The following is a 23,854-nucleotide window of genomic DNA, read 5'->3' on the forward strand; positions in this document are numbered from 1 at the left end:
AGTTGGCGTGGCTTAGGGTCATTGGCGGGTTATTTTTTTGGGGGGGGGGGAGTTTTTTTGGGGGGAGGGGCAGTGAGGAGCCATGCCAGGCAGCCTGTGGGATCTTAGTTCCCTGATCAAGGGTCGAGCCCATACCCTGGCAGTGAAAGCATCGGGTCCTAACCCCTGGACCGCCAAGGAGTTCCCTGCTGTTTTTCTGTTGCCTCTGGAAGTCGTCTCACTCATTTCTTGCATCCTTGTGGCAAAGCGGTTATAGCAAGGGAGTGCCGAGGAGGTGAACGGCCAGACCAGGTGAGACAGAGGTTCAGGCCCTCCTGCCCCCAGCCCTGTTTCACCCCTGCTTTCTCCTCCTCAGCCTTTGTTTCTGGCTGTGCTGGGTCTTCACTGCTAAGCGGGCTTTTCCTCCAGTGCTGGTCCACAGGCCTCTCACTGCAGTGGCTTCTCCTGGCACCGGCGCCGGCTCCGGGGCAGGGGCTTCGGGCTCTAGAGCACAGGCTCAGTGGTCGTGGCACTCCGGGCTCAGCTGCTCCTGGGCCTCTGGAATCTTCTCGGACCAGGGATGCCACCTGTGTGTCCTGCATTGGCAAGTGGATTCTTTACCACCGAGCCCCCAGGGAAGCCCCCTCCTCAGTGTTATTCTAGACACTATGGCCTAGTGTGGAGGGCTTCCCTGGTAGCTCAGCTGGTAAAAGAATCCGCCTGCAAAGCAGGAGACTCCGGTTCAGTTCTTGGGTCAGGAAGATCCCCTGGAGAAGGGATAGGCTACCCACTCCAGTATGCTTGGGCTTCCCTTGTGGCTCAGCTGGTGAAGAATCTGCCCGCAATTCGGGAGACCTGGGTTTGATCCCTGGGTTGGGAAGATCCCCTGGAGAAGGGAACGGCTACCCACTCCAGTGTTCTGGCCTGGAGAATTCCCTGGACTGTATAGTCCATGGGGTTGCAAAGAGTCAGACACGACTGAGCGGCTTTCACTTTCATGGCCTGTGGCCCTCTGCTGGAGCACCTGTTGTAACCTTCCCTCTCAGAGATTCTGGAAGGTCCGACCCAGGGCCCAGGTGTGTGTGATTAAAAGCACTCACCGGGGATTCGCATGTGGGCGGGGGCCGGGCCTAGGATGCAGGGCAGGGTCTCCCAGAGAGAGCCAAGGTGCCCTTGCAGAAACTGGGAGGGTGCGCCTCCGCCTGGCACTCTCCTCCTCTGGCAGCGGGCAGGGCCCGCGGGCCCTCAGGTTCCCTCCCTGCCGCGGGTGCTCCCGGCATCGTCAGAGAACCGCCCTCCACATTCTCTGCTCCAGCCAGTGCCTCCGCTCGACTGGTCTTCTGCCTCCTGCAGCCGCAGAGCTTCTTTGTGAGTGCGTGTGTTTCCTATTTCAGGTCACATGACTGGGTGCCGTATTCTTTATTTTTCTCAGTTCAGGTTGAGCCTGCAATTCACAGCTCTCCCTGTTTGGTGAGAATTTAGGTCGGGTGTTCACAGCAGAGATTCAGAGCCGCAGCTGGGCTCCTGTTCACGGAAGACCCACCCATAAGGCCACTCCTGCGGCTCCTTCTTCCTCAGAGGACCTGCTGGTTACACAGACCGTGGATGTCCTAGCAGACTTGCCTTTGTAAGGCACGATTGGGTGTAAGACAAAAAAAAAAAAAAAAATTGGAATTTGAATCAAGAGTTATTATGAGTTCCAGCCCCAGCCCAGCCACCTGTCAGCAGTGTGATTGGGGGCGAGTCATTGAACCTTACTGGGGCTCACCTTCCTCCTTTATAAAACGGGCTAGTAAAGTGGAATGTACACGGAATCACTTTTTAAACTAACACAAATATTGTTAAAACTGGAGCAGTAATGTGCCACACACACCCCTCTTGTCTATGACTTTTTTGTCCTCCGCTTTATTGAGATGGAATTGACTTATAACATTATTTAAGTTTAGGTGGACAGCATAGTGATTTTGTATATGTATATATTTCAGGGGGCTTACCTCAGTAAGGTTAGCTGGTACATTCACCATCTCACAGAATTATAGTTGTGTGGTGAGAGTCCCTTGGACTCTAAGGAGATCCAACCAGTCCATTCTGAAGGAGATCAACCCTGGGATTTCTTTGGAGGGAGTGATGCTGAAGCTGAAACTGCAGTACTTTGGCCACCTCATGTGAAGAGTTGACTCATTGGAAAAGACTCTGATGCTGGGAGGAATTGGAGGCAGGAGGAGAAGGGGATGACAGAGGATGAGATGTCTGGATGGCATCACTGACTCGATGGACGTGAGTCTGAGTGAACTCCGGGAGCTGGTGATGGACAGGGAGGCCTGGCGTGCTGCGATTCATGGGGTCGCAAAGAGTCGGACACAACTGAGCGACTGAACTGAACTGAGAACCTTTAAAGTCTATCTATTGTCTTAGAAACTTTCAAATAGACAGTACAGTGTTATCAACTGTAGACACCTTGCTGGACCTTAAATCTCCAGAACCTGTCTTAAAACTGGACGTTGGTACCCTTTCATCCCCTCCCTCCCATTGTTTTTTCTTTTTTAAATTTAAACAAATGAGCTGGCTCTAGGGGTTTGCTGTGCCTGGGGGCACCATACCTTGTTAATCTCAGCAACACCAGACCTGGAAGCCAGGCCCTCGGGGTTCTTTCTGTATCTTTTTTTCAGTGCAGAGCATCCATTGGTTCATGGAAGGTCCTGGGTCTGAGTCTTCCTCACCTGCTTTCCTTCAGAGAAGCTCGCCTCTCTTCCCTTGATCACTCTGTCTTCACATCTTGTGTCCTTGGCGGCTCTGCCGAGGCCCAGACATTGTCAGGACATTTACTTCTGCAGTGAGGCTTCTGTTGCTTCTGGCTTGTTAGTTAGTGCCTGTGCCCTTTTCCAGGTCTGCTGTTCTAGTCTTCGTGAGGAATATAAACCGTTTCCAGGAGCCCTTTCCATTGCAAAGTTAGAACAAAAAGAGCAAACAAAATAGGTCCCTTTGGTCTCTGATAAGGCTGCTTTAGTAAGCCTTTTACTTCTGAGAGCAAGCTCTCAGCTCTGTGCGTTCCCCTGTTTGGAAGTGCTTTTCAGCTCCTGTGCTGGCCAGGAGGAGAGCTTTCGCAGGCCCGGAGGTTCTCAGGGGGCTGTAACTGAGAGAGCGGTATTGACCCTGCGGTCATCAGTCTGAATGTGCCTAAGTGGGTAGCCGCCCAAAGCCATTACTGCCGCCTTCCAGGAATCTTTGATAAGTGAGTTAGTGGGCTTTCTGCAGCCATGGATGACCTGCAGAAAGCCTTCCATGGCCCTGAATTGTTCACCCATTTATTTCCTTCTGCTGGAGCCAGGAAGATAACCCCTTCCTTGGAAACCTCCTGGCGGTGGTTTCAGAGCTCTTGGGAAAGAGGGAGCGGCCATCCGTTGCCTGTCTTGTGAGTGCTTTGTGTGCCCTCTTGATTTCTCTCTAAAGCCTCAAGGTGATAAGGATGGATGTCCCTTCCTGCTTCACAGACCCAGGTAGGGGAGACGGACAGAGTCTGTGAAACCTGCCTCACCCACCAGCTCCACAGTCACAGACAGGGCTGTGAGTAGTCTTACGAGCCTGTGCTCCCTCACCCAGCGGTCTCTGTCCCAGGTTATGGGTAGTGAGCCAGACTCATTCTTCAGTTCCCCCTGCAAGTGTGGGTGGAGGGGGTTAGCATGACAGGAGTGGTCGCTCCAACCAGTCAGGTCCTGTGCTGGCAGCATTGAAGAAGCTTGAGGAAGCACGTGGCTCCTGCGGTCACATCAGTGCACGTGTCTGCTCTGTGCCCAGTACTCTGCTGCGAAAAGGAGGTGCAGTCGCCCCTCAGTACTCGGCACAGGGGTGGTGGTTCCCAGACAGCCCCCACCAGGATCCCCAAACCCACAGATGCTCGAGTAGCAGTCTTGGACCCCTGTGTCCTCTGATGCAGAGCCTGCTGATACCGAGGCCCGGCTATACCTTGCCATTCACTCCTCTTGTTCCCGAGGAGATGGGCTTTTATTGATCAGACTTGAATGAAATCATATCTCGTCAGGTCTTAATGCCTAAGGTACATCCCTGACAATGAATGCTAGAAAGTAGAATAAAGAGACGTTGCCCTATCAAATTATACTATTGGGCACAGGTTGGGGGATTAAGTGTCCCTTTTTCTCTTTTCCATTTAGGATATTTGGGTAAATGATGGTCCAAGATAGATTGAGAGATGGATACAGTTCGAGGGTTCAGACCAGAAACCTCGGCTCCCTACTCTTCAGCCTGGTTCTCTATCAGCCAGCTATTATCTTCTCTCTAGCAATGAAAAGAATATAACCTCTCCATTTCTGCATGACTGCCCCCCAGAATAAAATGCTCCCATGTACAGTATAAGTGAAGACTTGGCCTCTCTGAAAAGTACTCAGAAGATACCAGCCAGGCCCCCCTTCCCTGCCGTGGTCGCCCTCCTCCTGGTAACACAGTCTGTCATCCTGGGATCATCTCGAGCCCTGCCGTTTGGTGTGGTTCTTCCCGCAGGGGAAGCGGTACAAACATGCAGGCTTTAGCGTGAGAAAAAAAAAAACAGTTGATCATGCTTAAGGTATTGCGAATTACAGAATTTTGTACCCTCAAGGGATCTTACTACAAACATTTCCCTTTTACAGATGGGGAAACTGAGGACCAAAATAGATCAAAGCCTGTGATGAGGCTATTAAGTGGGTTTGATACAGTAGTGGTCCTGTAAGAGACAACTCGGAGACCTCAGAGCCAGTTAGTGGCTGAGCCAAGATTAGAACTCAAAGCTCTTCACTCTAAGGCCTGGGCTCTGGGGGGCGTCCCCCAACTCCTTCATCCTCTGCAGGGTTCTGGGGATTTTGAGCAAGTCTTGGGGGTGAGAATAATGAGCTTTGTGGTCACAGCAGGCGGGATCAATAGGTTTCATCCACACGCCTCCTGCTCAACCCTAGCTGGGTACTGGAATCATGTGGGAATCTTTAACAGTGCACCTGAGGACCACCACAGCCCAGTGAAAACCACTCTCTCGTCCTCCTGAGATTGACGTCTCAGGTGTGACTGCAGAGTTTTGTCTAGGTGTGGTCGTGGACAGCCTCCATCAGGATCCCCAGGGTGCTGGCGAGGAAGCACACTCCGAGGTCCTGTCTGCTCCTTCTTGGTCCAAGCGCCTGGTGCCAAGAGCCAGGCTTCCCGTTTGCAGCCAGTTTCCCCAGGTGATGTAGATGCTAAACCAGTGTTCTGAACATGGGCAGTCCTCCCCGTGAAGTCCCCTGCCCTCCTCTCCCCTACTCTGTCCCTGCTTCTTCTGGGGTGCCAAATCTGGAGAGGCAGGTGCCTTTGAATTTCAAGGTTTTAAATCACTTTTGATGTTTCCCCCCTTCTTCAAAAAGGAAAGAGATTTAAAATATAGACCTCTGTATTAATTTTAAATAGATGCATGAAGGTTACAGGAGTTAAGTGAACTTCCCTCTTTTCCAGAAACTAGATACTGATCCTGCTGGTGAGTCGGTGGTAGGATTGTATCTTTCTCCTTTAGCTCATCCTTTTTTTGAGCTTAATTGCAGAAGTGACCCTTTGCATGCCTTTCGCTCGGCACCAGCACTGAGCTCAGCATATTAAAAAAAAAAAAAGCGTTTCTCACTTTCCACTTACATATGCAGGGATCCAGCAAAACAAAGATCTTAGGAAAAACATGCCATCAGCTATTTACAATATTCTAAAGAGAAATGATAGTATTTCTCCCTTCTGAGTTTTTTTCACTTCCAGCACATTTTAAAACTTCACTGTAATGAGTTTTTCTTTCTGGCCCTAGGATTTTGTATCCTGCTTGTTACAAAAGAAACAAAACTGGGTCCACTCCAGCTGTGTGTAATAATATTCCTCAGGTAGAGAACAATTTGAAGGAGCAGATCCAAAGCGTGCCTCAGGAACATGCAGTAAATGCGTTTTCATCTGATATCTCTCAAAACTTGAAAATTGCACATTTTCAAAGAAAAGGCTGCTCAGTTCCCTCTCTTCTAATTTATCCTTTTAGAGTATGGGGGTTCCTTTAGTGTTTGTGCAGATCTCTTTTGCTTGCCTACTGTTTTTTGCCTTGACATCATTCATTTCATGTAAGGTAGTAAGATCAGAGATGTGCTAAAACATTTCAGTTTGGGGAACCAGTTTTTAGAACTCTGGCCTAGGAATGTTTTCTCCCCTTCCCGACCCTGCCCCCCGTCTGTGTACATGATTTTAAGTAATGGCGTGATGTAGTACCATTATTTCAGTTCTGTCTTTACATCCCTCTGGTATCAAAGGTTTCACGATGCGCCTTCTAAAATGTGTACATTGTTGAAACACAAGCTGATTTGCTATAGAAGTGGGCACCATAATTTAGCTGCAGTTTCTGAATGCTGGAGGAAAAAAAAAAATAGGCCAAGAAGACAAGTGGAAAAGTGGTATTTTAATTTAAGATGACTTTTACCACATTAATTTTTCTAATTCCATTTCTTTACCGTAAAACAAATTGAGCGTGAATACTTCATAGGAGGGACTATTTAGGGATTGAATGTTCATGTAGAGCGCTTGTCATAGGATTGAGGGTAAGAAGAGGGTGGTGAGTTTAATAGATCTTGGCTGAATATGAATCCTTGTGTGGAAATCAACTCTAAGGCTTTCTAACACAGACCATTGTGTGACCAAAGGTCTGAATCTGTGCCTTGGGAGGAGAAGTCTTTGTTTTTATTGTTGTCTTTTTCTGAAATAAATCAAGTAGTTGCCTAATAAACCATATGAGAATAAGGCCATTCCAAAACACTCAAGCATGTACCTACTGCAGGCCAATCAAAACAAGCCATGGACGACATGAGAAACAATGAAAAGTTAGACCTCAAATAATTGGATAATTAAGGATCAACTCATCTGCTGCTGCTAAGTCGCTTCAGTCGTGTCTGACTCTTTGTGACCCCATAGACCCCCCAGGCTCCTCTGTCCATGAGATTCTCCAGGCAAGAATACTGGAGTGGGTTGCTGTGCCCTCCTCCAGGAGTCTTCCTGACCCAGGAATTGAACCCGCATCTCCTGAGTCTCCTGCATTGGCAGACGGGTTCTTTATCACTAGTGCCACCTGGGAAGCCCCTTACTCCTCTGACGTATTAGTAACTTAGTAATTCTTAACTTTTTCCCCCTCTTCCTATCTAAAGTCATGCAGTGTTTATTCCCACCAAGGTTTTACGCATTTATAAATAAGAAAGTGGGAAAAGCCTGGAACTCAAAAGTAGCACAGATTTGTAAACAGGAGGCAGGAGAATGATAACTTTAGTAATTCAGGAGTGGGTATAATCACATGAAAGTGAGACCCGGGGGCTCATTCCCTGAGAACATGAAATCTTAATAATGAGCAAGTTTAGCTCAGCGAGTGACCAACCTAATAGTGTATAGCTTGTTCAGTTCCATTTTTAAAACTTGTGGCTCTTATCATATTTATGAAGGATTCAAAAAGAGACGAGCAAGAAATATGCAGATGTGGGTTGGTAGATGGGTTGGAAGCTAAAATCTGAAGTTAGGTGGATAACATCTGAGCTCTGCACATAGCATTGGAAGGAATGTTACTGGTTTGGGTGCCCTTTACTTCTACTTGAGGTGGTTAAGTATTCTTTTGACCAAAACGCTGTGGGGTAAAATTTCCTGGCAAAGAAGAACAAATACCTTGGAGTTCTGTGCCATACAAGAGAACAGTGTCTTCAAAGCACATTGTGATAACTTGTATTTTTTTTTAAAAGAGCAGAGTGAGTCTGAAGTTGCATCCCGGATGAACTGCCTCCCTTAGCACTGGGTATGCTGGCAGTGGATACTCCTGAATAAGTCTTCAGAGCAGCCCCACCCTGACCGGACAAATGAGAAGCTGGGGAATGAGGGAGATATGTTACCCACACAGGGCAAGAGTGAGCTGCCCACAGCCAGCTCTGCTGACCGGCAAGGGTGCCTCTGGGACAAGAAAGAGCAGATCCTCCCGGCGGTCAGCGTGATTGCCAAACCGCTGCCCAGGGGATGGGTGTCTATGGAGGAGACAGCGATTTGTTTGACCAAGCACATTGTTGAGCACTTGCTTTCTGTGTTGGTGACTCATCTGAAACCATGAGATAAATGACTCCTAGGCAAAGGTTATAGGAGAAGCTATTTGAGCAGACCAGGAAAATGGATTTTAAAGGTAGAGACCCTGGAGAAAAGTCTGTAGCCCCTCTTTAAGTGTTATTTTCTTCCCTAGCAAGTAGGACAAAAATTACCTTCCTAAGGTACCTCTATGTTTTGAAAAGTGGTTGTTTTGTGTTTTTTCCCCCCAAAATTCAGATTGTTAGGAGGTTAGAACCAAATTGTCTTCTCCCAAAACAATATGAGGGTGAAGATCTGGCCAGTCTGTTTAATTTTTATGTCATCATCTGTGTTTGAGTTGAAAGAATATTTTTACCCACATTAAGCAAACATTCATCAAAGTGAAAAGCATTCAGTGTATAAGAACTTTGTACAACGAGTTACCCAGTTAACATTTTTAACAAGAGAATTTATTTCCTTCCTTTTTACGTACAGAGCCGATTCTGTTAGAAAGCAAAGATGGGACTGAGTGAATGTGTGAATCAGGCCCATCGAGAATGCAAGGAACTTGATAGAAATATGCTAGTCAAACTGCAGAACACAATGCATTCTGTGTTATGAAATGAATTTAGTTTGATCCTTAGATTAAAAAAAAAAAAGTTTGTTATTGGAGGGGAAACATAGGTCCAAATAGCGGAGTGACTTAATTTAGGCCTTTTGTTCTAGATTTCTGATAGCTTCTTTTACTTTGCAGTAATGCCTGCCAAATATGGTGATTCTTAGGTACTTGAAACTCACACTTGGCCTACTTACTAATCTGGAGACCAGATGAGGGCAGCAATTAAAACTAGCCCTTCCCCCACATGGATGCAGAGGTCTTAGAGCCAGCAGCCCCTGCCTCTAGTATCAAGACGGTTGACTTAACTGACGGTGACCCTGAGGCTGCCACACACCCTCTGGGTGGAGACCTGGCTTCAGCCAGCAAGTAGATTTCCCTGGTGTACGAGGAGGAGAGAGCCAGTCATGCCCAGTTGTCAAAAACTTATACGTTCTACACGAAGCCAACATCTTGCCGTAATAGGGGATGGCACGTATTACCTAAGCTTCAGTGTGGCGTGTCTGACATTTCTATCTTTCCTGCTGTTGACCCTCCGAGCAAGTGTAAACAGCCTGTGGAACTTGTCACTACCTGTATTCCCAGGACGTACTGTTAACAGTTTGTTGTCTACTTCCTTGCAGCTAGAGGTACACTCGGGTCACACAATGGCTGTTTTATTGGGGAGCCATATCGCAGAAATCTGCACCGAGCTTTCTAACTCCTGCTGTGTGGGTAATTCTGAAAACCTCAGATCTTACTTTCAAATCGTCCACAGCTAAACCCAACTCTGCCTCTTTCCCGAGTCTGAAGAATGCATCCCAGACAAAAGTTCAGCTGACCTTAATTCTCCCTCTGCGGCATTCCTTTAGTTCTGTGTGTTTGAAATTCAAGGCCTGCTCTGGTTTCAAGTACACTTTTTTAAACAGTCTGAAACAGAAATGTATTATTGGACCGATAATGCCTCACGGAGGCCAATAATGGTGTTATGTATGAGCCACAGTGCTTTTTTTGTTAGCGGTCTGAGTGCCTCTGACCGTCCCTTCTCCATGCCGTCCCCCTCCCTCAGGTTTCCTGAATCATAAGCGCTAACCCGATATTGCTCTTGTCCTGTGTAACGGAAGCTAACATTGGCAAAACCGTGGGGAGTAGGGGTGCCTCAGTGGAAAATCCTTAGTTTAACGAACGGTAGTATAATTTTGTGGAGAGTGCAAAGGATTATTGACTTGGAACATTATCAAGACACTTGAATGCCTCCCCCAAATAGTATACGCTGGAACAATGACACATTAAAAAATACTTGGAGAGTAATGATCCCCCACCATTCCACCACCCTAACCTAACAGTTTTTGGTTATTGCTATTCAGTCTTTGTTGCTTCATACATTGTTTTAAGGGCTTCCCAGGTGGCTCAGCGGTAAGAGTATCTGCCTGCAATGCAGAAGATCTGGGTTCGATCCCTGGGTTGGGAAGATCTCATAGAGAAGGGAATGGCAACCCACTCCAGTATTCTTGCCTGGAGAATCCCGTGGACAGAGGAGCCTGGCGGGCTACAGTCCCCGGGATCACCAGAGCCGGACACGACTTAGTGACTGCACACCCACTGCCACGTTGCTTCAAACACTTGCAGCTTTGAATCTTGCTGTTTTACTTATGAAACTGTAATGGCACACACACTGTTCTGAAGTATTGCCATCTCTTTTAGTTTAAGGGCCCCATAATAGTACCATCATATTTGTTGTCATTGTTTAGTCGCTCAGTTGCGTCCGACTCTTAGCGACCCCATGGACTACCCGACCACCAGGCTTCCCTGTCCTTCACCATCTCCCAAAGTTTGCTCAACTCTCCCAGAGTTTGTCCATTGAGTCAGCGAAGCCATCCAACCATCTCATCCTCTGTCTTTCATCTGTGGCATCATATGCTTCTGCTGCTGGTAAATCGCTTCAGTCGTGTCCAACTCTGTGTGACCGCATGGACTGCAGCCCACCAGGCTCCTCCGTCCATGGGGTTTTCCAGGCAAGAGTACTGGAGTGGGGTGCCATTGCCTTCTCCGATGGCATCATAGAGATGTTCCTTAATTTACTAAAATCTCTGTGCCTGCCTTTGGGCAGAGACCATGTATGCAGTGGTCCACTCGAGTCATTAGCCTCTTTTCCCCATTGAGTGAGCTCCTTGGGGAGCTTTCCCAGAAGTGAGATCCTTGGGCAGAAGGCACGGGCACCATCTTTGGGATCTTGCACTGCCATGTTGCTTTGTCAAACTGTCATATAGCTACAAAGATGCGTTATGGTTTTTGGAAAAAAGACTCTATCAGCTTCTTCCCAAGTTTCTCCCTAGAGAGAAGGCCTCTCCCACCCTCCCCTCTAGCTGACCCCTTAGGAGGAGGCTTTCCCAAGGAAAAAATGTACTGGTCATCGCTAATATCACTGCTCTTATGAAGGAAATGTGTCCTATCCAAAGGGCATAGGCGGTTCCAGCCTGACCTCACTGTTTTTGTAAGGATGGGATAGGGGAGTGCCTTCAACATGTTATTCATTTAATAGTTGCAGATGAGATCTTTTATCAAAGGAGAGGGGGTTCTGCCTAGACATGAGAACGGTTCATTACCCAGCTCTGGAATTAGACGGTCTGGGTTTGACTTCCAGCTCCCCTTTAGCTGCAGTGTGACTCTGGGCAGGGCGCTCAGCCTTGCTCATCTGTAAACTGTTGTCATCATCTAAGCATCCCCATCCCGTAGGTTATCATGGGAGTTTAATCAGGTCCTCCATCGAAAGTGCTCAGCACAGTGTCTTGTATAGACTAAGTGCTCAGTAAGTCTTAGCTGTTAGTATCATGTAACACACCTTTTATTTCCCAGTTCTTCAAGGTCCATGAATTACTTCAACACTGTCGCTCTTATTAACTCTTTTTCTCACTGAATTCCAGTGAGCCCTAGGAGCTGATACTAGGGTTAACGTAGGCGTTGGTTTAGCAATAGATTCTGTGGTCTCCACTGGCTTAACAACGGCTTGGTCAAACAGAATATGTGCCGGCGGCTGGCTGTACTTGTTTTGTGTCCTAATAGTGGCTCCCTTTGTTCTTGGTACCTGTAGGATGTGCTTAAGCAATGGTTGATAAGAGATGACGTTTCGGAAAGCTAACAACCGTATTTCTTTGAGCTTTTCAGAATATCACATTGATCTCTCCACTCTTTCCCACTATTCTCTCCTTCTGGAACTTTATTAGATTAGCATTGGGCCTTCCCATTCTATCTTCCATGTCTCTTAATATCCTATTAATACATTGTCTTTTTAAAAATTAATATCCTATTAATACGTTTTTGTGTGTACCTTCTTAGGATAACTTCATCAGACGTATCTTCCAGTTCACTAATTCTCTTACTGGTATATGTTTAATCATTCCCTTGTTAAATTTTTTTTTTAATTTTTGGAGGATCTGTTTAGTATTTTTTCACATCTGTCTATTGTTCATAACATCTTTTTTTTTTCTCTCTCTCTCTCTCATTTTTACTATAGGCTGTCAAAAGGCCTCCTTTGCTTTCCTATTTTGCGTTGGGGAGAGTCAGGGGATCTCCCTCCCAAATTCGGATGCCTTACTTGATCGTTCACTTCCAGAAATGTTTCGGGTCATCTCCTGTCAGTCACCCGGTGCTGGGTGCTCTGGGGTGCCCTGAAGGAAACAAGACTCGGCCCCGTCACAGATCGTACTGAAAGCCGCCTGTGGCTTTATGTGGCCTTGAGAAAGGGTCAGCTCTTTGGCCCCAGTCACAATTTTCCTTGAAGTGTGTTAAGTCACTCAGTCCTGTCTGACTCTTTGGGACCCCATGGACTGTAGCCCGCCAGGCTCCTCTGTCCATAGACTTCTCCAGGCAAGAATCCCGGAGTGGGTTGCCATTCCCTTCTCCAGGAAATCTTCCAGACCCTGGGATTCAACCCAAGTCTCCTGCATTGCAAGTGGATTCTTTACCATCTGAGCCACCAGAGAAGCCGTCATATTCTTTGAAAGAGCCCCTCGTCTTTTAATACTCCCCTTGCACACCAGGGATTCTGGTCCATGTCACTTCTCCTTGCCCCTGCTCACCCCCCTTGTTAAAACATCTTTCCCCTGATGCCTGGAGAACACTGGCTCATCAAAGCCAGGAGACACCGCCCTGTCCGGGACCTCCCTCCCGACCTCCCTGCAGGGCTTCTGGAGCCGTTTGAGCATGGCGACCACCTCACACCGCTTACGGCTCACTCCTGCTGCTCCGGCATTGTCACCGCCCGGTGTGTTTCTACCCTTTCTTTAAAAAAAAAAAATTTTTTTTTTTTTCATTTCAATAGAATATTTCCCTTCATATACATTTCTGTCTAAGTCTAGTTGGTACACAGTACTACATAAGCTTCAGACAAACAAGGATTTTCCCTCTCATTTGTACTCACAGGGAGGCCCAAGCACATGGCTTAGCACATACTAAGCACTTAATCAGTTCCTGCATGAAAGGAAATACTGGTGTGTATGAATAGCTGATAGCAATTCAGGAATACAGTTATTATAGTTCTTTTTTAAAGTGGTTGAGACAACCATTGTTTGCCAGCTCTGCAAAGAGAGACACTGGGGACTTCCCTGGAGGTCCAGGACTTCATGCTCCCACGCAGGGGGCACAGGTTTGATCCCTGGTCGGGGAACTAAAATACCACATGCCCTGGCTAAAAAAAGAATAGGGAGCCACTGCATAGGCAGGGAGATCAAAGGGGGTTTTCTGCCCATTTCACCGCGTCTTGCTGGTCTTTTACCAGCCAGTGCAGGGGCCCCGGGCAGCATTGCTTTGGCCCACTGAGGAGCTGAGAGGGCCTGGCTGGCTTGAGAACTGTGTCTCCCTGGCGGGGCGGGGTGATCACGAGTTTGGTAGACCCTGCAGCGTCTCCTGCCGGGTGAAAGGTAGAAGTAGCCAGCCTATGAGATAAAGCATCAGCACTTTGCTCTCACCGTTTAGTAAGAGCTTCTGTCATTTAATCATGCAGCTTGGCCAGCATCCCTGATTCGGTTTGCCCTGAGGGTCAGCCCAGCCCGGTCGCCCTCCTGTCTCATCGTCTCCTCTCCCCACAGCTGGGGGAGCCCTTGAGCGTGTTTGTCCGTCTGTTCACCTCTACACCTGTCACGTCGTGACTAAGAGCCCTCTGCTTTTTGCAGTCATGGCTGGTTTTCCTCTTCTCACCAGTTTCAGCAAGGCCCAGAATCTCCCAGTTGTCAGTGTCTGCAACATGAGTGGGATCACGGGACTGCTCTTTCTGGCCTGTGTGACTGCAGATAAGCCGCTTGGCCTCTCTGAACCTCAGCTTTCTCACCTGTGAGATAATGACGAATGCCTGTTTTCCTAGGCTGTTTAAAAAAAAAAAAGATTGATGATTTTTACCTAGTGTCTCTATGTGCCTGGTTCCTAGCACTCAAAATGGGTAATTATTCTTCCAGGATGCCTAGAGCTTGGGGAATACACTCAAGGAACTGGAGCAAAACACTGCTGAACTTGATTCTCTGATCTTGCAGTTTAACCACTCCGTGGCCTATAGAGGTTAATACTCCTCACTTGGTGGGGTTGTTCCGAGAGAAAGAACAGAGAGCTTCATTTCCATTGGGCTCTCGAAAGAGCAGAGGCTCATTTAAACTTACTCAGAAGTAGTGATGGGGGGCAGCGTTAGTTCCAGACCACCTCTCGAGCTCTCTGCCATGTCTCCTTTATTGCGTCTGTGCTTTCCTTCTCCTCCTGGTCTGGACTTGCTCCTGCTTTCTGTGTCTTTGTATCTCTGTTACCTGCTGCTTAGTTGGAGTCTGTGTTTCTTCATTAAGGTGCCTGTGCCCGGTCCACCATGGCTTCTCCTCTGTCACCTTTTCCCTTTTGCAAGTTCCTTAGGGGGTCAGCTCTGACTAGTCCAGCTCATCTGTCTTCTCTCCAGCCACATCGTCAGTTCCTGGGAAGCCCTTGGTCAAGCTACCTTCCCTGGCCTAGTTAGTGCTGGCTAGAAGAAAAGTGTGGTCCCTTGCCATGGAACCTGGCTGTGTCTTTGCTGATCTTTGAGTTGGGGCTCTTTGAAGGTAGTTGTGATCACATGTAGTCAGACGCTATATACCAACTCAGTGCCATGTTAATAAACGTGTTCAGTATTTTTGAGAATCATTTTCTGTTTCCGTGTTACACAGAAACGGAAATATTTTCAAGGCAAAGGTTAACGATAACTTTTGGTTTCAGGAGCTATTTCTTCCCTCTTGACACAAGACAGGCCTTTGGTTGGAATGTAACAGACTCTACAATGAGTCAAGACTCCCACTGGTTTGCATTTTTCATCAACGTGTCATTCAAGGAAATCCTGGCTTTTGGGGTCATGGAACAGGCCTCTCTGTTTATCATTCTGCAAAAGTTAAAAATGTGAAGTATTTAATAATACATCTGAAGATAGACTTGTATTTTGAGGTCTGTTCTCCTAGAGCTATTTGGGGGAATTGCAGTGGAGCCTTTTGTATAAATATTTTCAAAATTTTGTGATTGTCTTTATCTCAACAAGGATCATGGGAAAAGAGGCGTTCTTACAGTCTAAATATCAGTTGAAAGGATTTAAGAAGCTCAGAATTCCAACGCACATTCAAAGACTACTTTCTTCATATTTAATAAAGTATTAATTTTCATCCCAAATGTTTACTGAAGTGGACAGTGAATAAACCTTCTGTACCCTATCTGTGATCCTACATGGACTTTTTTTCACTTAAAGCAACACTGGGAACATGACAGTCTATGACATGCATTTTGTTTTAATCACATGGTGATTGTTAGCTAATGAAGAAGTATGCAAAGTTTATATTGTCCGTATCTAACAGTTACTTTCATTTTTGGAGTGTACAGTCTTTTATGTTTTTGCAGTAACTGTCAGATGCGTTTGTCTTTTCCTGTTATGCCTGGTAACCATATTTATTTATTCATTCCGCAGTTATTTGCTATATGTACACAATAGTAAGAATTGTGACAGTTGCTGGGAGTCAACTATGAGTAGTCCTGGAACTAAGAAAGAATGGAAAAAATATGAAAGCGGAAGAGAAGGCAATGCCCTGACTATAATCATGCCCACTCCAGCGTCTCCCCACCCGAGGTCCCCTGGCCACCTCCGCGTAACACCGTTTACGTGAACCTTTGAGATTTTATTGTGTATCAGAGAGTCTTACTCCACATCAACTATTAATATATGGGCACCTTAGGTACTTCTGCCTGAGGAGTTACCAGCCTCTGATTCAGACCAAAGTATAGGTTTTCTTGGCAGTTTTTTCCCATACAATCAGAGATGCTCCAGGATCCTCCAAATCTACCCCAGCCCCCACTGCTGGCATAGAACCCTATCCCAGGATTTCTCAGGCATCTCACCCGTCTACGCCTCTTTCTCAAGCTTACCTCCTGGAAGAAGGGTTGATTTTATGCTGGTTTGTCATTAACTAGGAGAAAGAGGCATAAAGGCAGGAATACTCTTGAGAATTTCTTAGGAAGATTCTATGTTTGTGGCCAACACGTCGACAGTCACACATTTTCCTTTCAGTATACTCTGTTCATTCGAGCAGAATCACTAGTTAAGGTGTTTTATAGTAGAGCCGATGGCTAAGAGATAAATGCAATTAATTTGAAAGCCTTAATATTTCTTAAGCCCCACCCAAGAAGTAGCTGAATACATGCAATTCACTTATCTTGGAACTCTTACCCTGTGTGAGCTCTGCTGCACTCAGCTGTAATCCAGCCTTCCATATGTTTCTCAGGTAAAGACGTGGTAATGCAAATACGTCCCAGCCCGCTTCCCCGTCCCTGTCCATTGTAAGAAACTAAAACGTGATGTGAGGCAGTGTGGCATCGCTAATTAGCAAGTGAGCATGACAAGATAATGATGGTTCGTTAGGTTCGACTTTAAAAACAGCACTTCTAATTTATGCTAATTTTGCTTGAAAATTTTTGTATAGTCATAGCCAGCCCAAAAGAGGCACTTTCTGGATCTGAGCCCTGCTCTCTCTCATTTTGCTTTGCCCCGTCTGCTTCTTGAATATTAGTGTCAGACTCGAAAAGTCCAGAGGGCAGGGGAGGCCTCGCATCCAGGGCAATCCCCATGTTGTCTCACAAAAGAGGTCTGGCAAGGGCTGAAAATGAATTTTAAACATTTAAGCGTCCGCTTTGAGATTTTCTTTCTATGGTGAGAACTCGTGAGAAATGGCTTCAGTTATTAGCTGGATTGAAAGAAGACAAATTTAAAAGGAGTGGAAAACAGGAGAATGTTTGAAGCTCTTTGGGAACAAATAAAGACTTGGGGGAAAATCCCCAGGGAAAGTTTTCTGATATTTAGTAATCCCAAGGCATAGAGGAGAAAAAAAAAGAAAAAGCCAGTTCATCTTAGTGCATGAGTCATCACTTCATTTCTCTAAATTACAGGCAAATTGTTAGTTCTTAAATCACCTCAGGTCATGAATTTTGTGAACCATACTCTGTGGGGAGAATTTTTTTCTTTCTTCTTCTTCCTCCTAGCCTTCAAAACATTTTTTTAAAAAATTTTTCCATAAGTAAATGGACAGATGCCCTTCCGGAATTTATTTTTTAAATTGATGGGGACAAATAAGGAAAGTGTTCGCGTATCACTTAACCCCAAATTGGCAAAATTAAAGAAACATGAGAATTGGCAAAATGGCAGTTCTTGATGCTTTTTCTTTTTTTGAGGAAAAAATCAGATCAGTCAGCAATCATGTATTATGTATAGTATCTGCCATGAAAACCCAAAACCACTGGATTCGAATGACATAATTCCAGGGAGTTATATTCTCAGAACTAAAAGTACTAGTTATTGAACCCCTGCTGTTTATCAAGCACTTGCTGCATCCCTGATCTTCCCGTGAACTCTGAAATAGGGTGATGCGGGTCTGAATCGAGAGGCATTAGAGGACTTGTCTATATGCAACAAAGCCATTCAGCGTCAGGGCCCGGAATCAGACCCAACTCACCTGGCCTCTGATGCCAGTCTGATTTCTATAAGGCTCACTTGAAGCAATTGGGAAGTACTGAAGGATAGACTCAAGTGGTAAAATGCATCTGTGGGACTTGAGGACGTGGAGGTGAGTGTCTGGGAGGACTTCACAGCTCTGGTGGCTGTGTCCTTATCCAGAACGAGACGAGGGTGAGGGTGGCTCTGTTACTTGTTATGCCAAGGCAGTGGGTATAAACAGGCATCGTCCTTGGCAAGCCTTCGTAAGGGAGGTGGACTGGCGGGATGGGCAGGTCAGCAGTGACCTTCACTTCCTGCATCCCAAGCGTGCCCTGATGCCTTCCTCATGGAGCCATTGCCCAGAACAGGGGTCAGATTCATAGGACCTTTCGTGAAACTGGGGCCAGGCCTGCGTGACTGGCACAGACCTGGTGATTCAGTGGCAGCTGGAGACTGTAGATTGGCCCTCCTCCTGGTGGGCATTCCTGGGGAAAGGGGCCTTCAGCTCCACCAAGGCATTTTATAGGGAAGTTGGACTTCTGAATTTTTATCTTAAATCTCCCAGGTTTTAAAACCAATTCTGTGGCATCACTGGCTCGATGGACATGAGTTTGAGTAAGTTCCAGGAGTTGGTGATGAACAGGGAAGCCTGGCGTGCTGCAGTCCATGGGGTCACAGAGTCGGACATGACTGAGTGACTGAACTGAACTTTTAAAAATGTGTGGAAGCTATATTCAGAAGTTTACAAATGATATTTTGCAAGTTGAATTTAGACTCTGAGCTACCTATTTGCTTTCTCTGATATAAATTAGAACAGATTTTTTTTTTTCCCTTCAAATATTATGGTCCAAGTGTGTGTAGCCCAAAGTGTATCATGTGGAGAACTAATTCTGAATGGACAGTGGCAGGAAGTGTGTTTTTGTGAGGTCAGTGAGTTTGGGGAATCCTGTATTAACCAAAGTTAAAGAAACAGGAAGCTCACAAACATATAATAGATCCATGCTCTTTGGATCTTCAAAAGAGGGTATAGTGTGGAGCATTTCCCAGACCTGCTGGCTGTTGCTGTTGTTGCTGTTGTGTCTCGTAGTCATGCCCAACTCCGTGACCCCATGAATACAGCCCTTTAGGCTCCCCTGTCCTCCACTATCTCTCGGAGTTTGCTCAAATTCATTCCATAGCATTGGTGATACTACCTAACCATCTCATCCTCTGCCGCCCCCTTCTCCTTTTGCCTTCAAATGTTCCCCAGCATCAGGGTCTTTTTCCAGTGAGTCGGCTCTTTGTGTCAGGTGGCCAAAGTATTGGAGCTTCAGCATCAGTCCTTCCAATGAATATTAAGAGTGGATTTCCATTAGGATTGATTGGTTTGAGCTCCTTGCAGTCCAAGGGACTCTCAAGAGTCTTCTCCAACACCACAATTGGAAAGCTTCAATTCTTTGACACTCAGCCATCTTTATGGTCCAGTTCTCACATCTGCACATGACTGCTGGAAAAAAACCATAACTTTGACTAGATAGACCTTTTCTCAGCAAAGTGATGTCTCTGCTTTTTAATGTACTGTTTAGGTTTGTCATAGCTGTCTTTCCAAGGAGCAAGTGTCTTTTAATTTCATGGCTGCAGTCACTGTCCACAGTGATTTTGGATCCTAAAAAAATAAAATCTGTCACTGTTTGCATTGTTTCCATCTACTTGCTATGAAGTGATGGGACTGGATGCCGTGATGTTAGTTTTTTTAATGTTGAGCTTCAAGCCGGCTTTATCACTCTCTTTCACACTCATCAAGAGGCGCTTTACTTCCTCTTCACTTTCTGCAATGGTATCATCTGAGGTTTTTTATATTTCTCCCAGCAGTCTTGATGCCAGCTTATGATTCATCCAGCCCAGCATTTTGCATGATGTACTCTGCATATAAGTTAAATAAGCAGGATGGCGATGTATAGCCTTGACATACTCCTTTCCCAGTTTTGAACCAGTCTCCCCCTTTCTCAGAGCTTTGGTTGGACTAGTTGGGCATGACTTTTGGGAAATGCTGATCTAAGTGAGTAGTTCTCTGATTTAAGCATATTCTAACTATATGAAAGCTCTAAAACCATGTGTTTCTCCACACTTCTACCCGGCAAACAAAAGCTCATGGAATGAAATAAATATTCGTCCTGAAGTACTGTTCCCCCAAAGCTGGTCTGTGTGAGACGCCAGCTGAGCTGTTTGTCAGTGTTGTGGTGTGAGGGGGCCTGGGCTGGACCACTTGTGAGTTGATGGCACACCTCGTCATTGTATAAGAAGGGCGCTGTTTGTTCAGTTTCTAGAAGTGAAGTCATTTGGAGGATCTCTAGAGCACTTAGATAGTAAAACGCCACTCTGCACTGTACTAAGGGTCACGATCGCAGCCAGAATGTATTTAAAAAGGATTGAGGGGGCCCATTATAGTTACTGCCCTGGGATCACTCAGGCTCCCCAAGAAGTGGCCTTTGAACATGTTGCTTTCCCAAACAATCAGCACAGACATTTGGAAAACATCTTCGTTTTTATGAAATTACTGATGATAAGCTGATGCTTTCTTAGAGCCTTAGCACTCCAGTTTCTTGTGTGTGTGTGTTTTTTTTAATGTTGGTATTTGAAATGGAAACCACTTCTTAAACCATTAGTATCCCTCTAAGTTGATTCCCAGCAGCATATTAAAGAATCATTCAAGGGAAGTTGTCCTCTCCTTTTACAAGATAACTCAGTCCGTGAAATGGGATTTAATAAAAGCTTCGATACGTATTTATCAAGGAGAGTGAATGTTGTTTTTTTTTTTTTTGCATTCCTGGCTTTAAGCTATATTTTTTCCTTAAACATTTTCTAAAATTTACTACATACTTCGCTTCTGGGTAAATACATTTTTGCGGTGGCGTACTTATCCCCAAATGTTATATTATAGGGAAGCATTCATGGTTCAAAACATTTTACATCCAGCTACCTAATAAACATGATTGGAGTAATCCTTCACGATCTCTGAGGTCAGGGACCGTCTCTGTATTCCCCGACTCTGGGATTTTGTTCCCACCAGATGTTTGTCAAGCTAACGCATTCGTAGCCTGGAGATTGAAGTTGTTTTCCAAATGTTCCATAGATGCTTCTTCATTTCAGATAAGCTGGTTGTGAGTGTGGGAGGGTGTCATTTACATTACAAAAGGACTCTCCGATGAAGGTAACAAGAAGACTGGAGGCCTGTTGAGGAAAGCGTCTCTGAAATGTTAATGTGTACATCTTTGAGGGAGTAAGGTTTAATATCAAAGGTTTGATTTATAGAAAACTTCAACTCCCATAAACAGAAAGATTTACCTTTATGGAAACAGCTGCCAGTGGAGCATAATATCCATTTATAGTTCAGAGCAAATTATGTTACCTCAGCCTTGTTTTCTTCAAAGGGTATTGAATCAGCGGGTCCTGGGATCTGTGCACATTCTCCTAATAATAAGACTTCCATCCGAACTGGCCATTCGGAGGGAGCTTTATTTGAAAGGGTGACTTAAACAGTTACTGGTGGCAGCGTGGAGGAGGGCGAGGGTGTTTAGAATGGGGAGCATTCCACATTAGCCGCTGCCCCCTTTTAAGAGGCCTGTGCTTTTTGAGTTAACCACTATCCTAAATTGCACTCATTTATAATTTGCAAGAGGATTAGTTAGATCTTTATGACATTTCTGGTATGTGACAGCTTTTTAGAAGTCAGAAACTTAAAGACCTTTTCTGAGTGTTGTGCCTTGGGGGCATGAGAATTATTCAGATACTTAAAGATATCATTAGTGCCTGCTAGTACTTCATGAGCATGTTTAAAACATACACAACTTAAAATTATCCTTATTAAAAACAACTTGATTATTTGACAGCCATGCTGGAACATTAAGTCTTAAATACCTTTATTTACAAAAAGTGAAAAAGCCAGCCATTAAGTTGGCTTTCAACAAGAGCAATGCGTAGATGATACGTGATATGTAGATGATATGTGAGAGTGATGGAATGCCGAAGTAGTAATGGCTGTGCTTGTGCAAGAAAAATAAGCAGCAGTATTTGCAGTATATATAGTATTAAGTGAAAAAAGCAGAATACAAGTTGTATGCAATGTCGATTAGTTACATAGAAATCATAAAACGTGAATAACGATGGCAAGTCAAGAAAACAGAAAATAGTGTTTTAGAGTTTCAGAATTAAAGTTTTGAATTTGTATTTCCAGTTTACTCAGTATTACATTAAAAACAAAAGCAGATTTTTCTGATGGTTTTTTTTTTTTTTTTCTTTGCCAGTAAACCTTTTTCCTGAGTGCCTTGTGGTAGGAAGCAAAAGACCAAGAAGCAGCATCCACTTTCGAGCACTTTTGGCAGTAAATATACAGAACACTTGTGAACAGAATCATTTTTTAACACTGTATTCTGATTTGAGAGACTTGAGTTTTAAGACTCCTTTTATTACCCAGGTGAGTTTAGAAAAATTCCCCTAGTCTATCTAGGCTCTCCCCGAGCCTTCATTCATTCCCTTAGGAGAGACTGTGATAATATTTGGGCAGCTGGAGAAAGCAGATGCAAGATAGTAAGAGTGACAAGAAACTAGGTAAAAGGGTATTCTTTTATTTTGAAATCAAACTAGTACCCATTGCTGCCCCTCCAAGTTCTAAGCTAAGTTATTAGATTGATTGACCCTACTTGTGAGAAACCCACCGGCATTTCTGGCAACGTCCTTTTAAGCATTGAACGCTGTCTTCTCTCCATGTGCAGACAGCAGACAGCCCTGGGCCACACGGTCGTCCTGACTCCTCGTTTCCCCACAGTTCCTACTTAAGAGAAGTAAAATCTTCATGTCCGTTAACAGAGCAGCGTTTTCCAAACTTCTGTGCATCTCATTTGTAAAACATTTTAATGCATGCATGCCATATGCATGTATGTGTATATACATCTGTACATACTCTTTTGTACTAATACTGTATAATTATCTAACATAAAATAGTACGAGAGTTCTGTTTTTCCTCCCATACCAAAGTGGACTCTCCTGTGTGCGTTGTAGGGAGGTCACCGATCCAAAGAAATGGCCTACGTGGAAGGTTTTACATCAGCTTCTCCCTTTTCTTTTCCTCCTTTTTTTAAAAATAAAGTTTATTTTTGGCTGTGCTGGATCTTTGTTGCTGCTCGGGCTTTTCTCAAGTGGCGGCAAGCAGGGGCTCGCTCTAGGTGCAGAACATGGGCTTCTCATTGCGGTGGTTTCTCTCATTGCAGCTCCCTGGCTCTGGAGCGCAGGCTCAGTAGTGTGGCACACGAGCTTAGTCGCGCCTTGGCATGTGGGATCTTCCCGGATCAGGGATTGTAACCGTGTCTCCTGCATTATTGACAGGAAGATTCTTTACCACTGAACACCAGGGAAGTTTCTATAGTAGCACTGCCAGCAGTGTAAAAATTATGCTTGCTAACTACATATCTCTTAGGAACCTTAGAAAAAATAAACCCAAGTATCCACACTTACAAATTCTAGCTATCATTTGTTGATATTGCTTCTGCTCCAAGCACCGTTCTGAACACTTCATCTACATGGTTACTCAATCCTCGTAACTCTGCAAGGTGGATCACCGGTGCAGACACTGAGGCACACCTGGATTGAGTAACTGGCCCAGATCATATAGTCAGTAAGTACTCAATCCACGTAACTGTGCAAGGTGGATCACCAGTGGGGAAAATGAGGCACACCTGGATTGAGTAACTGGCCCAGATCATATAGTCAGTAAGTAGTGGAGCTAGAATTTGACTCCAGGCCATCTGGCTTGAAATTCTGTCCTCTTAACCACCATGTTTCCAAGCACCTAGTCAGCAGTCTCCACTTTAGATAAAATTATGTAATTAAGCCTAAAAGACCCTGATGCTGGGAAAGATTGAAGGCGGGAGGAGAAGGGGACAACAGAGGCTGAGATGGTTGGATGGCATCACTGACTCAATGGACATGAGTCTGAGCAAGCTCTGGGAGATAGTGAAGGACAGGGAATCCTGGAGTGCTGCAGTCCATGGGGTCGCAAAGAGTCGGACACGACTGAGTGACTGAACAACAACAAAGCCTATATGACTAAATCAGCACCAGCATATCTTGAATCACTGGGTCAAGACCCAGGCCCATGGCTTAGTAGGTCATTATAGAACCTCAGAACTGGTAGGAATTTAAAAGGCTCAGTAACTCCGTGGTTCTTAATCTGTTCACCAGTGAAAACTCTTGTTCTTTTATGA

The 23,854-nt window shown here is 45.3% G+C and overlaps 1 protein-coding gene and 1 non-coding gene across 11 annotated transcripts in view; both read left to right on the plus strand.

Annotated features, from left to right (window-relative positions):
- The window catches only part of ASAP1 (ArfGAP with SH3 domain, ankyrin repeat and PH domain 1), a 333,908-nt gene that overhangs the window by 154,458 nt on the left and 155,596 nt on the right, over nt 1–23,854 (plus strand). For 4 of the 10 annotated variants that reach the window (XM_042254098.2, XM_060393356.1, XM_060393351.1 and 1 more), the window contains exon 4: nt 21,899–22,068. The exons of the other annotated variants lie outside the window; for them this stretch is intronic. In XM_042254098.2, coding sequence (XP_042110032.1) covers nt 21,899–22,068 — 170 coding nt within the window. The remainder of the gene's footprint in view (nt 1–21,898; nt 22,069–23,854) is intronic. 10 annotated transcript variants of the gene reach the window in all.
- Nucleotides 10,041–10,112, plus strand: TRNAC-GCA (transfer RNA cysteine (anticodon GCA)). Its single transcript has one exon. It is a non-coding gene; the product is annotated as a tRNA-Cys (tRNA).

The sequence above is a fragment of the Ovis aries genome, chromosome 9 (assembly GCF_016772045.2).
Source record: "Ovis aries strain OAR_USU_Benz2616 breed Rambouillet chromosome 9, ARS-UI_Ramb_v3.0, whole genome shotgun sequence".
Classification (NCBI taxonomy): Eukaryota; Metazoa; Chordata; class Mammalia; order Artiodactyla; family Bovidae; genus Ovis; species Ovis aries.